Source organism: Python bivittatus, unplaced genomic scaffold (genome assembly GCF_059951505.1).
Source record: "Python bivittatus isolate LINGU-HERP-01145 unplaced genomic scaffold, Pbiv_v1 ctg000180_np1212, whole genome shotgun sequence".
Lineage (NCBI taxonomy): Eukaryota > Metazoa > Chordata > Lepidosauria > Squamata > Pythonidae > Python > Python bivittatus.
In genome coordinates this window covers 2,477,797-2,493,139 of record NW_028277047.1, presented here as the reverse complement: position 1 = coordinate 2,493,139, position 15,343 = coordinate 2,477,797, and the positions used below count along the sequence as shown (strand labels likewise).

At 45.4% G+C, this 15,343-nt stretch overlaps 1 protein-coding gene across 7 annotated transcripts in view; it reads right to left on the bottom strand.

Annotated features, from left to right (window-relative positions):
• UBAP2L (ubiquitin associated protein 2 like) overlaps positions 1 to 15,343 on the bottom strand; it is a 31,573-nt gene that overhangs the window by 15,472 nt on the left and 758 nt on the right. For 5 of the 7 annotated variants that reach the window (XM_088137227.1, XM_088137222.1, XM_088137223.1 and 2 more), the window contains exons 2-11: positions 9,747 to 9,876; positions 8,794 to 8,871; positions 7,277 to 7,387; positions 5,891 to 6,062; positions 4,967 to 5,062; positions 4,634 to 4,679; positions 4,084 to 4,196; positions 2,916 to 2,990; positions 234 to 286; positions 63 to 148 (exon numbers count right to left, since the gene is read on the bottom strand). In XM_088137227.1, coding sequence (XP_087993353.1) covers positions 63 to 148; positions 234 to 286; positions 2,916 to 2,990; positions 4,084 to 4,196; positions 4,634 to 4,679; positions 4,967 to 5,062; positions 5,891 to 6,062; positions 7,277 to 7,387; positions 8,794 to 8,871; positions 9,747 to 9,836 — 920 coding nt within the window. In that variant the 5' untranslated portion in view covers positions 9,837 to 9,876. The remainder of the gene's footprint in view (positions 1 to 62; positions 149 to 233; positions 287 to 2,915; positions 2,991 to 4,083; positions 4,197 to 4,633; positions 4,680 to 4,966; positions 5,063 to 5,890; positions 6,063 to 7,276; positions 7,388 to 8,793; positions 8,872 to 9,746; positions 9,877 to 15,343) is intronic. The other 2 variants (XM_088137226.1, XM_088137229.1) reach the window with 2 other exon arrangements.

The window sequence follows — 15,343 nt, the reverse complement described above, 5'->3', positions numbered from 1 at the left end:
CCTTCCCCCCATCCCAAAAAGCCTCCCCAATGGCTAAACGGTAGTAGAGACAAAGGGATCACCTCTGTCCAGCTGTGATGGTCACGTTTTCCGCAGGCAGTGGCACAGAGGAGACACTGGATGCAGTGAAGATCTTCGTTTCTGAAAGCTGGCGGAGAGAAATAAAGGAACGCAATGAAGCCTGCCCGAGTTCATTAAGCAGAAAGGCAGGAAGAGGAACGGTGGGTACCTACATCTTCATTCCAGTCCTCGGTCCCCCATTCCTCCGTTGCTGTCCTCCACGCACCTGCCAAGCAAGACCCAGAGATCAACCAGGAGGTGCGAGCAATTCTAAGCACCAGTTACAAAAAGCAGAAGGGGGGAGATTTTAGAGAGCAATGCAAATAGCTAAGCAGGTGGGTGACCCTTGCCCAGACAGACAGAAGCTGGGGGCCACAGAGAGGCAAAGAAACAGCAGCTCAACATACAATCTCCCCCCCACCCAGCCACCACCAAAGCAAAGAGGCTGGACCCTGGAATCACCTCAGCAAAGGGGAACTTCCTTCGTCCTGACATGTAACTCACTTCCCTTTGGAAAGATCTAACGTCTCCCTACTAAGCTGGATTCCAACTTCGGGTGCTTCCTGATCTCCCAAAATTAAGCCTTTCTAGTTTCACCTGTGACAGGATGATCAGTGGCACCAGGTCAGGGATCCTTGTCTTGGGACACTTCTGAGCTTAAGGACAAAAAGTTGGTGGGGTTTTTTTTGTTTTTGGTATGCGTATATATGGATAAATGATAGTCAACTTTCTCTTTCTGCAAAGAACACGTGTAGGACTATCTGATACTGAAAATGAAACTGGCTTGGCCTTCTTCCCACAAACAGGAAGGTGGTGAAACACATAAACACCATAAACTCAAGTTAGTTAGAGTTGATGTTTACTTTAAGTGCGTTTAACTGAAAACACAACAGAGACTTGCCCCCATCTCAATTCAAGTCCTTTCAACGTTTCTGGGTACTTTCCAGGGCTGAGGAACTAACCACTTTAGAACATTTCAGAAGTTCATTTCAAGGTCCAGGAAAAGGCGAGCAGGAACGGGAATCACATCAGAAGACTCAGGGTCATTTAAAAAAAAAAATCTGCTAGTTTCTGCAAGTTTCCTCCCCCACCACATAGCCCCAATGCGGGTCAATTAACAGGGCACAGCAGAGGAAGAGAGGCAGTGAAGAACATATAAAGAGAAGCAAACGAATCTTTGGAGGTCTTTATCAAGCAACTGATACCCAGAAGGTCTATTATTCTCCTGACCCTTTACTAAAACTCCAACAGTCTTTCAAATTTAGCATTGATCTGCTTGCAGAAAAGCTGCTCTGAAGCCCAGGGCCATGCTAATCTCTTCAGTCCTAGGTTGACCATAAATTGCAGGCAATGTGGAGGCCTGTTCTAGCACATCGAGAAGACTGGCAGCAATAGGAATGCCAACATTTCTTCGAGGGAACCTTCACTAACTTCAGCGGCAAGTTGCTTCATTGATTAGGCAGAAGCAAATCCAGGCTCACTTCTGAGAGCAACTCAAGAGGAAGTGGTGACCCTTTGCAGGGTACGTTGCAAAACGTACACCTGTGGCCACCAACCCTTTTCAGGTACCAGTCTTAAAAACAAACAGCTTTTGTAACGAGTGGCCCCACATTCCATATTTCTCCTACTAAAGAGTGCCCAGACTGATGGGAACAACATCATGTAGAGACCAGGAAGAACATCTGAGGGTCACGTATACTCCAGACACACTAGTTATTTTCCGTATTGGTGAAGAGAGCTCAAACCACAACAGCTAGATTCATACAGCATGGTAAGCTTCCAAGGCAATCAATCACGACTTAGCATGGCATGAATCCAGCTTCAACAAGTTAGAATACATCTGGATCCACCGGTAGAGAACTGGATCATCTCAAATAGATCTGGATCATCTCCAGAAGATCAACCAAGAGTTCTGACTGCACCTTGCCTAACCATACCAATTCAAAATATTTCTTCCTCATTCTGACCGCACACACAACTTAAAACTGCCAGACATAAAAACACAGTTGAGGAAACTCAGGTGTTGACTCTTGTATGAAAGGGCTTGCAAACTTGATTCTGGATATTGATTAGAAAGTATGTGATAGCTAAGCATCTGCCCTGCTCCATAATTTGGTGGTATGCTTGCCTGGCCCAGACCCAATTTTGCAGCTAACTAACTGGTTGACCTCTGGCTTGTGGTGGGGAAAACCCAAAGTATGCCTACAAATGTCAGATCTGTTCATTCCCAGTTTAGACCCAGTCTAGCTAGACCAATCTTCCAGGTTTGAAGGCGGTATTTCCATCAGTCCTAGCAGACGGAAAATGAGAAGGGGATGGAAGGCCACCATTCTCCCTTGTGAAAATGAGCTGGCCACCTCTGAAAATGGAAAGACAACGCAGCTCAACCAACCTTTCCCAGCCCATGCTAGAGATGATGCGAGTGGTAACCCCACATTACTATAACACTACTAACAACTTGGAGAGGGGTACCAGGATGGGGAAGGGTAAGATGGATTCTTCATCGAACCTAGTTCTTACCTTAGGCTATAATAATTCTTGGCCACACTATCTATTCCTGAGTCATAATGGTACAACCATCACAAGCCACAGAAGGCCCAATCAGTCAGCCTGGAAATCAAGCTAATTTTCACCCCCAAAATGTACCCCCCCTCCAAAAAAAAACTGTAGGGAGAGAGGAAGGTCTGCGTTAGTAAAAGCACAGGCAAGTATGTTACAAATATTCATTAAGTGAACAAAACACAGATGGAAAGAGATGGGGGGGTGGAAAAAGACAAGACAGTAACATATCCACAGATATATTCCAGCTTATTTTAAAAGAAAAAGACAAGGAGATCCGAGGGCAATTAGTGCACCTGGATTTCTCGTACCAGGAGCAGTGTCAAATTTTCGGGGATAATTTGACCCCTCACCCCTAATGTAATCAACTCCTGAAACGAAACAGAATGAAGAAAGAAAAGAACAAAAAAACGGTAAAATGTCATATACTTTAAAAGATGAGATGAGGTGCCCCTCTTCCCCACCCACCACCCGTACCTGTGGATATTGATCAAATTAAAGAAAAAAACTTAAATGCTACTAACTAATAAGGAGAATATGTAACGTGGTGTAAATCTTATGGAGGAAGAGTGGAGAGGTAAGCAGGTTCTAGACACTGGGGAACCATAGACAGAGGGACATATTTCCCCTCTCCTAAAAAAAAAGTTCTTCCTGCTCTTCTTTGATGGTTATCCAAAGACACGGGAGGGTACACAATCTACCTCCAAAGTACTCTAGTGTCCTTTTCGCTGGTGCTAATTTTCTACTACCCACAAGCGAGCATTTTCTCAACGCTTCAATAAGAACATCATGGCTTGGTTTCTTTTCCCAGCAGTTCAGCTTGCTAACGCTAAAAATACACGGAAAATATGCCCACACGGAGGAAGGGGGGCACAGGAGAGAGGAAGAACTTCTACGGTGTCACTACAAGTGAACTTCATGCCTCCTTTCCACGCCAAAAAAACCCCCAACAACTACTGGCATTGAGGAAACCTATTATTAAAATGGTTTGGGGACAGCCACCCAACCTTGTCCTGGTCACAGCAGGCAGTCCTCCAAACTGTCAGGCAACAGGTAAAAAGGGTTTTGAACAATTGTTCTACAGAATTAGCAGTTTCCTACTGGTTCTACAGATGAAAATCACAGGTTGTTCAGCCCCTCCACTACCCCAAAGCAGGCTTAAAAGAAACTAACCTAGTTCTTCAATCATATATATTTATTTCAGGACTCACTTGGTGACATTAAATGCTTCTATGTCCCAGAATTCTGTTACTGCACCTCCCTCCCACCCCCTGGGATTTCAGAGAAGGCTAAAATTTTGGATGCTGAAGACCCCATAAATCATAAAACAGGAAACGCAAGCCGAGAGACTGACTCATCATACCTACTGGAGGGCTCTCCAGGTAAAGGAGACTCACCCGCTAGGTTTTTAACATCCCCAGCATCTGCCCCAAACTTAGGCAGTGCCAAACCCGAGTCACTTACTCGTCCCATCATCTGGCTCAAAACTTCCTGTGTTGTTCCACGTGTTGCTGTTACTATTGCCATAACCTTCATCCGTGCTGGTGGGTTCTGCATAGTCCGCAGGGTTGAAAGTTCTGGGGAGGCAGAAGGAAGTTAGCAAATATCCCAGGAGGCAGTTCTCCTATCTCCAGGTTGACCCAAGATGGTTACTGGTCCCTGGCCGGGAGACTTCAGTCAGATTCTTCCTCGAGGGCTTGCTCTGAGTGCGCAGCTGACAATAGTCTTGCAACTGGGGTATTACTCAGAGCTAGGTGCCCAGCATGAAAAGCTTTGGAAGGGCATCCATAATTCCCTCTCTGCTTTACCCTCTACATCTCCTTGTTAATTCTCTATCACTCAGAAGCCCCACGGGAACCTCAGCACTACCACTAGGAGGACTGGCAAAGAAAACAGGCATGTCTTCTGTTGCTCGGCCCCTCTAACCCGCAACACGTATGCTTCACAACAAACCGCACGCTGCCTATCCCAAATCAGAAACGGAACCAATTCACAAACACAGAGCAACGCTTACCCCATGCCTTGGGCAGAAAATCTTCCTCCCCGTCGTCCAGATCCGCCTGAAAAGACAAGAAATGCTCTGTTAGCTGTCTTCAACATTCACAGCCCCAGGACCTGCCTTTAACCAAGCAGCGTAACAAGAGATCAATTTTCCGTGGTCTTACAAGGTAAGCTGGGCACAAAAGAAGAGAATGTCACAGATGGGAAAGTTCCAGCTAAAATTCCTTCTCAGCAACTATTAGCAGCTATTTTCCTTCTTACGGGTCTTGTTCACCCTACGTTTCTCAATAAAGATGATTTGCCGTATTGCTAGAAGGCAGATACCCACCCACTCTTCCTTGCTCACCTCTGCCTCGCCCACGCCCCCGTCGCCCTCTCTCTGTGCCTCTACCAGAAGATCCACTTGTCTTGCCACCATCCAGTCCGTTCTCTTGGCCCCGAACTGAAAAACAGAAAAAGGCGCTGGGAGATTTGCAAGTGGTGAATGTAACGCAGAAGAGAGCGAGGAAAATAAAGGGAACTCAACAGCAGGCTGAGAATATGTTCTGCCCGATACTGATGCGAAACCATCTTGCCGTCCTTTAAAAGGGAAACGACCAGAAAAACACGCTGCTCTATCCCCCAAAGCCAGGGAGAAGCCATACCAATTCAGCATACCCCAAGTCTTTTAAGCTGAACTTCAGAAGCATGAAGTTATACAATCTCAAAGAAACAAACGTTATGGCCACAAACTCCCTGGCAGCGGTCGGGGAAATAAACCTACTTGGTGGGAATGTGAAACAGTCACGTACGCTCAACTGAATAGTTGAGCTGAAAATCTGCATTTGCATATGCAGATATCAATGCATTCTTTCCCAAAATCCAAGCCTCTTTCTCACTCAGGATGGCTGGATAGTTGGCATACAAAACATTATTCCCTGAGAGATTGGCTCTACCTCTCTTAGAAGAAGCTGGTACCCAGAAATATAAAATGTCCAATCCTGAAATTCCATGTATTGCTGTAATTTCCGGATTGAACAGTACCACCAGGAAGGTATTTAGTTTTCAAAGCGTCCCATTAGGGCTAGCAGGTTCTCCTAAGGGCTGACTCTGCTCTGCTCTGCTCTAACTTTCAGCCACAGACTATGTCACAGCCTGTTTGAAGGTCAAACCACCTCCGGAACACTGGAAGGGACAAGAACGACCTATTTGGGAGTCACAAATTCTGCAAAGGAACATTTTGCACCTCCTTAGGAGTATCTATTGCTTTGTATGCAGAATCATGGCCTACATTCTCTTCCACGGCTGGCTCCACGGCCTCTTCGGGGCAACCCACTCCCCCGTCGCCGGCTGAAGTCTCTCTCCTTTTCCCGGTTCTCTTTGCCTTCTTCGCTGGGTTCTGTCTGTCCACTGTCTTTCTGTCCTGACACACCTTTCTTCTTCCCTACCATTTCCCAGGAGTGCTAAAAGGGAAGGGAAAAACATCTGCATGATATTCCTGAGGCACGGGACAAGACATCCGCTTTTATTTACAAATTGTTAACTTTTTTTTTAAATAGTCCTGTCATGTTTCGGCTATTAACGATTGCATTAGTTTAGGGCAGTGTTTCTCAATCTTAGCGACTTTGGGATGCGTGGAATTCAACTCCCCTGCTGGCAGGGGAATTCTTGAAGTCCACACGTCCTAAAGTTGCCAAAATTGAGAAACACTGGTTTTGGGAACAAGAGGAAATTAAACCCATGAATTGGTAGACGTGGTTCAAATTTCTAAATAGTCCCCCAGTTAGGACTCGAGTGGCAAACACTTGTGCAAGTATTACTACTGCCCTCCTGCTAATTTCCAAACTATTGGCATATGATTTGAAAGAATATGAGCATGCAGGGGGAAAAGAAAGGCAGAGATTTTCAGAACAAAGCATGTCCCAAAGGAAGCTGCGGCAACCCTCAGTCAAGCAAATCAAATTAAAATTCAATTAAATGAACCAATGTTGCATTTTGAGCACAGCTCCGCCTATCACAGTAACCCATCCATTTCATCCTGAAAAGATGTGTGGATGTCAACAGACCCTACATCGCTTTTGTTGCACTGGGTATCATTTTAAAATTGTAGAAATGTGACGTGCAAATGCCGAAATGATCTTCCCTCAACCTTCATGTACCCGGTATTTCTTTCATTTTCAACCCCCTAAACTCACTGGGACGGAGGGCTAAGCTTGCTTCCAAACCGATCTATCCAAGGACTCACAGTAGGTACAATAAGCCAGGAGTATTTTAGGACAGGAGGCACTCAGATACTTAAATAATAAATAAATGCACTCTCTTGTAGCAAGGCCTTTTTTTGACATAATGCTACGTTATAATAGAGTTTGTTGTTTCTGGCTGAGTGTTATATGCAAACCCACCTATTATGGCTTGGCGCAGTGTGTGAACAGGCTGTTACTGCTCATTCAGAGCTCAAAATCCAATTCATCTTTGAGAAGGGGAGGGAGGAAGAGAGGCATCGAGAACGTCTACTCCATTAGTAAAAGGGAAACAATCAAGGGCCAGTGAGCATTCAGCAACAACCAGACTTTGATGGGGTTTGCACATCGCACTGAGCTAGAAGGGAACATCTTCCCGCTGTCCAGTCCAGCCTTCGCAACCAACCCCACCCTCCCCAACTGGGCCCCAGATCTACCGTGTCTGGGTTCCCCTCCAACAGCACATTGATGGCTCTGTTGACATCTCCGTTGCAGTCGTGCAGGGCGATCACACACTCATCCTGATTCTTGCCTGTGATGTCGATCAGCTGCAGAAGCAAAAGAAGTCATGAGCGCAGGTCACCGGCAAACCCAGGCCAAGTAGTTTAGCTCCCTCTCAATCAAGGAACCGCAAAAATATTCGAAAGCCGGAAAAGCTTCTTGAATGTCCTGACTTTTTTCAGCACTGTTGTTCTGAGCTGGTTACCCCAGCTCTGTTTTCATCTCGAATATCCTTCAACCAGGAAGGATCTTTCTTTAGATGTAAATCTTTTGCCTTTCAGCTGGGTGCTTAATAAATTATTTTAACGAGGCAGTAATTCTCTCTTTCACTGGGCTTTTAAAACGTCAGAGAGGTCTTTATTTTTGCTAACCTCCTGGAACATAATAAAACTGCAACAGTCAGGACTCGCAAATTTAAACCAGCTACCTGCACATTCGTTTCCCCAGGAAACAACCCCCCCCCAAAAAAAAATTAATGGCAGGCAGAATAGCAAGGCAGGACGACCCTGCCAATTAGGACAGGACCCTGGAATTAGGACAGAGAACCATTTCAAAGCAGCTCCTATTCTAGGACACTCAGCATCTGAACAGCAAAAATCTTTTGCTGGAAATCTTACATCCTAGAATCAAAAGTCAGGGCAGTCACACTTCATTTTGATTGGAACTGATAAACACTAAAGAGTGAGACATTTTGGCTATTTTACTGGATGCCCCACCTCCAGGGGAGAATCTTTCTTCTGAAGATGAAGGACTCCAGACATGGGTAAGGAAGAAAGCTTACCATGACTATATAGTCCTTTCCTTTTTAAATGACCAGGTTTGGCTTTTCCCACCTCTATGAACATGTAGTACAAAGGGAGCAGCCATAACAACGTAGAGCAGTGTTTCTCAACCTTGGGAACTTGAAGATGTGTGGACTTCAACTCCCAGAATTCCCCAGCCAGCCATGGGAGTTGAAGTCCACACATCTTCAAGTTCCCAAGGTTGAGAAACACGGATGCAGAGTATTTTCACCATGATCACATCTCTTTTTGTTTCACCAACGGCTCTTGCTGGCTTTTTTCTGTTATTGTCATTTCAGGCATCATTTTATTTACATGAATACCATCACCCACTTCGAAAAGCCTACTTATCAACCGGCAAGCACAATGCCAAACATAGAGACGCTGCATTAAAAGACAAGTCTGCCAGCAGAAGCGGTCAAGGGATGTGCAGTTTGGCGTGCCTCCCACTCTTATGAAAAATGCTTTTTTTTCTATCGTATCAGATTTTATCGTGAAAGTTGGATTCCCTGCCTCAGGATACATTTACAGCTGGGCCAACCTTCAAAACAGCCCCTTTCAGGTTTGCTTGCTGAAAAACACTTGGAAAAAAACAAAGTGGAATTGAAAGAAAACCATCCCGTGGGTTCGATGCCGTGGATGGGCCTCCCCATCTCTTCCGATGCACTTACTTGCTTCACTTTCTCCTCAAAGTCAGCATCGTTGTGGTCCGAGATCATCTGTGCAAGTCGAATTTGCTCTGCAGTGGCCTGCGAAGAAAAGGACCAGAGACAGAAAATGAGAGGCTTTCATTTTCAGAAAGGCCATGTCCAAAAGGAATAAAAAAGATGGAGGGAGAGGTTAAACGTTATAACCATTCAGGTGAGGTGCCGGGTGCATAACAGAACTTTGGGACTAAGAATGGATTTGTGTCCAAGTTAAGGCAAATTCCCCATTCAGAATATGGCCTGAAATAGAGAGGCTCAAATCCGAACTATGGTTCACAAATTGCACTCCCCTATGATGAGGCTTGCTTCATTTGGTCTCCGCAAGTTCTGAAATTCCAGCTGTTATGAGCTGCTCTATGGTTTAGTGCAACATGCAAACCAAGCTGCTGTGGCTCCAAACCATGTTTAAAAATCAAATCACAGCTTAGCGTAACAAGTCCTCTGTTTCCCTCATTAAACAAGAACAGTTGTGAGGGAGGAGACAACACCTCAAGACTAATGGGAGTGGCAAAACCTTGCAAATAATCTAATCCCAGAGTTTATCAACCAGGCTGGAAATATTCCAGGAGTCTGATTGCCTGGGTAACCAGATGCAATTGGCTAAGAAATGGGGGGGGGGGGGTTTGACCCCTCCTGGCACCTCTCCTTGTTGAGAGAGTGAAAGGGTAAAGGCAGCTATTCTTCCTAACTTGTCCTGGTTTCTCTACATAGCCAAAACTCCGCCTTCTCTCCCAAGTATGCAAGTTAAACTTCACGCGAAGAACAAACAAAGGTGGAGAAGGCACCTTTGTCTCGCAGTAAGACGTTAGGGCCAGGTGCCACCAAGTCACAACTGAAAGAGCAAGGAGCCAGGACTCTCTGCCCTCTTGGCGAGCAAGCCAACCAGTTTCCATGGATGCTCCTTGCTCCGCCCTCACCTGTGGCCTCTGCTTGTGCTGTGCCTGGTTCTGTGTCTGTGTCTGCTCCCAGCTTCCCCGGGTTCGGTTAGTGCCCACCGATGTCATCATTTACAGTATATACAAATAACAGTATTTACAAGGCAGAACTCTGTAAGGGAGGATGGAAAAAGAGAACAGGTGTAAAAGTGGAGCCAACCAACGGACAGCTCAGCCGCTTTACCTCTTTCACTGTCAATGATGTCTTTTACGTATCGACCCGACGCTTATTTCCTTTTTATTCTCAGCTAATATCAAGCACTGCATCAATCAAGCATTGTCAGTGTTTTTGCTAAAGAATCACATGTTCTCTTTCCCAGGTTTTCCCCCTACCCTGCACAAAACTGCAGCAACCCCACCTTTGGACCACAGATCTGGCCATGTTAAATGCATGGAGGATAACGCTTTATCAGTAGTTACTAGCCCAGAGGACTATACGTTGCCATCAATGTTGGAGGAACACAAACCCATCCTGCTTACTGGCTACTGGGAGAATGATAAAGTGGTCTAGAACGTTCTTGAGACTAATCCAGGAGCACTGCTTAATGTTTTCTTCCCTCCTCATTTCCACTGGCTTCAATACCAGTTCTGAATAACAGACTTTAATTCTTAGCCATTGAAATCCAGTTTTTAAAAAACTGATAAACTTTCTCCTAAGAAAAGTTTCCATTACTAATGGAAAGTTAGAGGTGTGTTGCAACACGCCACCCAAAAAGAAGGATAGTTTTTTAGAAAAGCAACAACTGTTCTCTACTGTAAGTGGACTGATTTCTCATCTTTAGTACCAAGCAATCTGTTTGGAATAAGGTTTAAACCAGAATTTCCTGGCCCTGTAATGAAATTCAACCTGACTTCATAGCTGTTCTCAAGGGAACTAAAAGAAGCTTCATAAAATCACAATCAGGGAAGGACTAAACACTCCAGAAAGAAAACCAAAAGGCAGTTGAGAACCGAACTGGATGTTATGAATTCCTAGTCAGAATGGGGAAGTTTGCAGAACTATGCAGAATTTCCCAGCCTTGGAGATGCATTTAACGAAGCACACACAGAGTGGGCAAAAATACAGCAGATGCTCTATAAAACAAATATTCTTAAATCCAGACTGCCAATGCAGAATGGTCACTGTAAACGAGAATACACACAAGAGAGAAATCAAAGACCAAACCTAGAGGTCTTTAGAGCTCTATTATGAACAGTACAATTATCACTGGAGTTACTAACCGCGTTTCAACTCTCCCTTCCTGAGCAGAGAACTGATCCTCCTCCTTCCTTCCCTCTAAGAAATTACTCCACATGTGAGCCACTTACAGCAAAGTGATTCAAGGGAGATGCAACACAACTTGGTTTCCAGGAATCCAATCTGCTCTTTTGATTAGCTTCAGCAGGGGGTTCTTAAAAGTCACTGACAGCAAATGGCTCAACAAGGAAACCTTTCCAATCCACGGACCAGGCCTGTTGCTAGCAAATTTTATGCTGGGCAGCAGACGCACACAGGTGAGAGAAGGAAAGTGATGCAACAGGGTTTCTGTTTGTCTCTTGCTCAGAGATTGAGCCCTCATCTTTGGAGACAGTGGGAGAAAAGAGAGGCGCTCTCTCTTGTCAAGCTAACAGCACATTTCTAGAGGGCCAAGGGACAGGAAATGCATGCCTGGAAGGAAAAGCCCTCTCCAATGTCAATTTTTGGGAAACCTAGCATTCTTATAATCATCAATGTACAGCAATGATGTACGATGTACAACCGAATGACCCGAAAGTTGTTACAGCAGAGGCCCAAAGTGGGAAGAAGTAAATAACTTCTTCTTAGGCTACAAAAACAGACTGCAGAGCAACACATCTTCCTACTGGATTGATGTTCCCAAAAGGAGCCATTTCTGGCATAGCCAGCAAAACAGGTGTGGTGTTCTTAGATGCTCAATTCTGGATTTTTCACCATTTTCTTTTCTCAGAGAGCAGCACGCAAAATGGGGTGCACATGGCAGCAATGGAGTACACATACACACATCCCTGGCTTACACAGCAGCCTCCAATTAAAAAGGAAGAGACAGCAGGTGATGGAAGCGACCCTAGAGAGCGGCTGCCAGCAGAGCCAAGACAGTGGGGTGGATGGAGCATCAACCTGACTTAGCGTACTGGTGATTCTTGTAGCATGATTTTTCCACGTCTCACAACTTCACCCTGCAAGAAGAATGGCCGATTCCCAGGAGCTAGTAACACCTCCCCATTTGGACCCTGCACTCACAGCAGCCCTGCCAGCTTCAGTGAAGTGAAACCTAGCTCGAAAGATACCTGGTCAAGCAGTTGGGAGCAAATGATTGGGGGAGAGATGGGAAAAGACAGGACTTCTTACCCCCCATTTTAAAGGTCACTTTGAAGTTTTTTAAAAAAATGAAGACAAGGGAAGATTGAATGCTCTGGAGAGGGGGGCGTTAAATCTTTTAATTTAGTTCTCATGTAATTCTCAAATGAGAAGGCTATTAAAAAAAGTCACTCAAGTCTTTTGGTCAGGGGAGATCAAACATGACAAATGGTCCTTCTTTACAAGAGTGAAAATCCATCATAAGAGCATGAGAAAGCAAACCCCTTGGTCAAGATGAATGAGTTTGTAAAAGATTAAGCCTAGGGAGCACCAGCTTGCCCACCCCATGATCTGCTCCAATATGATTCCCTAAATGGGCCAGATGGATGCTTCAAAGAAGCTTCTAGGTCTCTCACACTATCTGCAGTGTAGCGTACTGCTCCTGAACCTGAAGCCATCACACCTAAAACTGCTGGATTTCTGCGTATCATTCAACCCCTTTTAAAGCCATCGACCAACCCATTTGCAATACATTTACTGCCAGATAGCAGATAATATATTTCAAGACTGGTAATAAAGATGGAGAGGGTGAAAAAAAATGCCACAAACAAGATCAGAAGTTTGGAGAAAAGAAGCTATCTGAGGAAAAAGACTAAGTTAATAATAATAAGTTAAGGAAAAGATAATGCAAGAGTCTCCTTTAAAGAATGGCTGTTCTCACCTTGCAATCAGGTGAAAAAGCCCAAGAGGGCTTAAGATTCAGGGTGGCTAAACTACATAGGGAATGGAATCTATACTAGCCTTCCCCAACCTAATTTCTATAATACTTTACTGCATTTTCAAACCTACAAAACACTTGATGACAATCCAGTAAACAATGGCAGTATTACTCTTTCCATGTTATTCCTGATACAGAATAACTCTTCCACTCAGGGAAAGCAAGCGCTTAATCATTCATAGCCCATTCTTCTGTGCAACGATAATGCACTGCTTGCTGATTTCTGAATGGAGACCTTCCTGCTTGCTAAACTGTTAACTACTACCTTCAAACAGCGGCGTGAAAGCAGGAATCCTCTCTATTAACAAGTTCAGAAGAAAAGCCATTGCATATTGGACATCATACGAAAGAGAGACTGGACTAACAGGGCATCTTCCAGTTCTTTAAGAAGACAGCCATAAGAAGTTATTGTTCCAGTGGAAAAAAACAGCCTTGCTGACCTGAGAGTTGCATTTGGCCAAGCACTTTCTTCTACCTAAGACTGCAGTTCCCTGTACATCCACCTGGAAGTAAGACTGACTTACCTCAGAACAAACACTAAGAGGAGCAGCCCAACTGAAAAACTAAAACACAAAATGCAGATTACTAAAATATGCAATGATACACGCTTACATTTCACTGATATATTTAGTAAAAGCATACGGCTTGATAACTAAGTTCTCTATAACACGAACAACCCAAATATTTTTAATCCCTTTTCTTTATAAGGAAGTACCCACACTTGGAGGATAATAAAATGCTTGGTTAATAATGATCGCCAGGTTGAGAAGATTCTGGCACTATTTCTTTGAAAATTATAGTATGATTTTGTTTAAAAGAACCTCCTTGAGAGAACAATGCCAGGAAAAGTAAAGGAGACAAGAATACCAACACTGGTTTTAGGCCTAAAAAAAAAAAATCAGAGTTCTGTGGGATGAACAAGTGAGTAGAAAGAGAACAGGAGGGGCAGTGGCCATTTCAGAAAGATGAAATTATTCCTCTACTGTGGCCTCTTATCCACCAACAAATTGTGCCGACCTACAGTCACTGTGATCTCCCACCAATGTGGCCTTGTTGGCTTGGAAATGACCCAAACTGTATAAATGGGAAAGCCATTTAAGAACATCATGAATAGTAAGACTTGAAAGAATGAAATAGTGGGCCTACAAGTTTCTTACAGTTACAAAGTTCCAGGTGAAATCACTTCACACGATACAGAAAACAAAAATGTTTTTGTTCATTTAAGGGAAATTGCAAGGGGAAGATCGAGGACATGGCAGAAGAGAGAATAAAGGAATATCAGTGTAAATTCCCGGGCCTCAGGAATTAAAGAGAGCTGGGAAGCATCTGTAAAGACATGGAAGCATGATGCATACCCCATTAGTTACAGAATCCCAAGGAGAATGGCTTTCTAAGAAAGGGAAAGACGATCTGCAACTTCATCCTTGGAATGCCTCTACATCGCTCTTTCTCTGCAAATGTTGCCCCCTCTGGGTTAAAAGCTTCCAACAATCCTGGAAAGTTCCTTCAGCAAAACCTCTGAAGGTCCACAGCAGGTCCACAAGGCACAGAATATCGTGCATTGGGTCCAAGAGGTAAAGGTGAGCACATCGGCTTTCTTACTAAGCACCAGCACGGCCTGGAGTCAAGCTGGATTCGAACCCCAGTCAGGCGCAACATTCACAGGGACCAGTCACACTCTCACAGCCAAACTCTCACACACTTTATGGTGAGGAGACAACAGAGGAACACGCTTCTGCCTCCTGAAAAAGGAGCTGGGATTCTTAAGAGGAACCACCACACTGCAACATTAAGAAGCCTTCAAAAAAGCACAGGATTAAAAAGTAAACTAAAAACAGAGAAAACAGCCTGTTATGATGGGGGAGGGAGCAGTTAGAGGCAAATTAAGACTCCAATCTTATGCAAAAGCTTCACTGCGTGGAACAGGGAGGGAGAGGGGGTCACTTTACATGAGTTATCTCTAAGCGGGACTTTTTGGGGAGTGGGATAAAACCATCGTCTATCCTCTACATGAGTTTTCCCCAACTGGGAGCTTGTGAGGAGGGGGATGAAGCCGTTCTCTATGTGCAGGGCGGGCGAAGCCAGGAATGGTGGCCCGATCAGGAGCGAGCCCAACCTTGCTCAAGTTTATTTAACTCCTCTCCCTCACCGGAGCTTCGGCTCTCCCCCTCCCCAAGCTGGGAGCCGAGGACCGACTCGCCGCCGGCTCGGAAAGGCCGCGGATCCGGGTCCAGGCGGGCACGGCCTGCTCCGAGCCCTGGATCGCGCCCCCTCGGATCCCATCCCCAGCAGCCCCCGCGGGGAGCCCGGCCGGGAGCCAGGGCTCCGCCCCCGGAGAAAACGGGGGTCGGCGGGGTGCCCTCCACGTGCCACGCCGGGGGAGAGACGCACGGGGGGAGAGGGCCCCCCCGCCCCGCGGCCCCTTTGGCCCCGGAGGGCCGAGGCGAGGTGGCGGGACCGGGAGGAAACAATGAGAGGAGCGCTTCCTCGAGGGAGAAGGCGCCT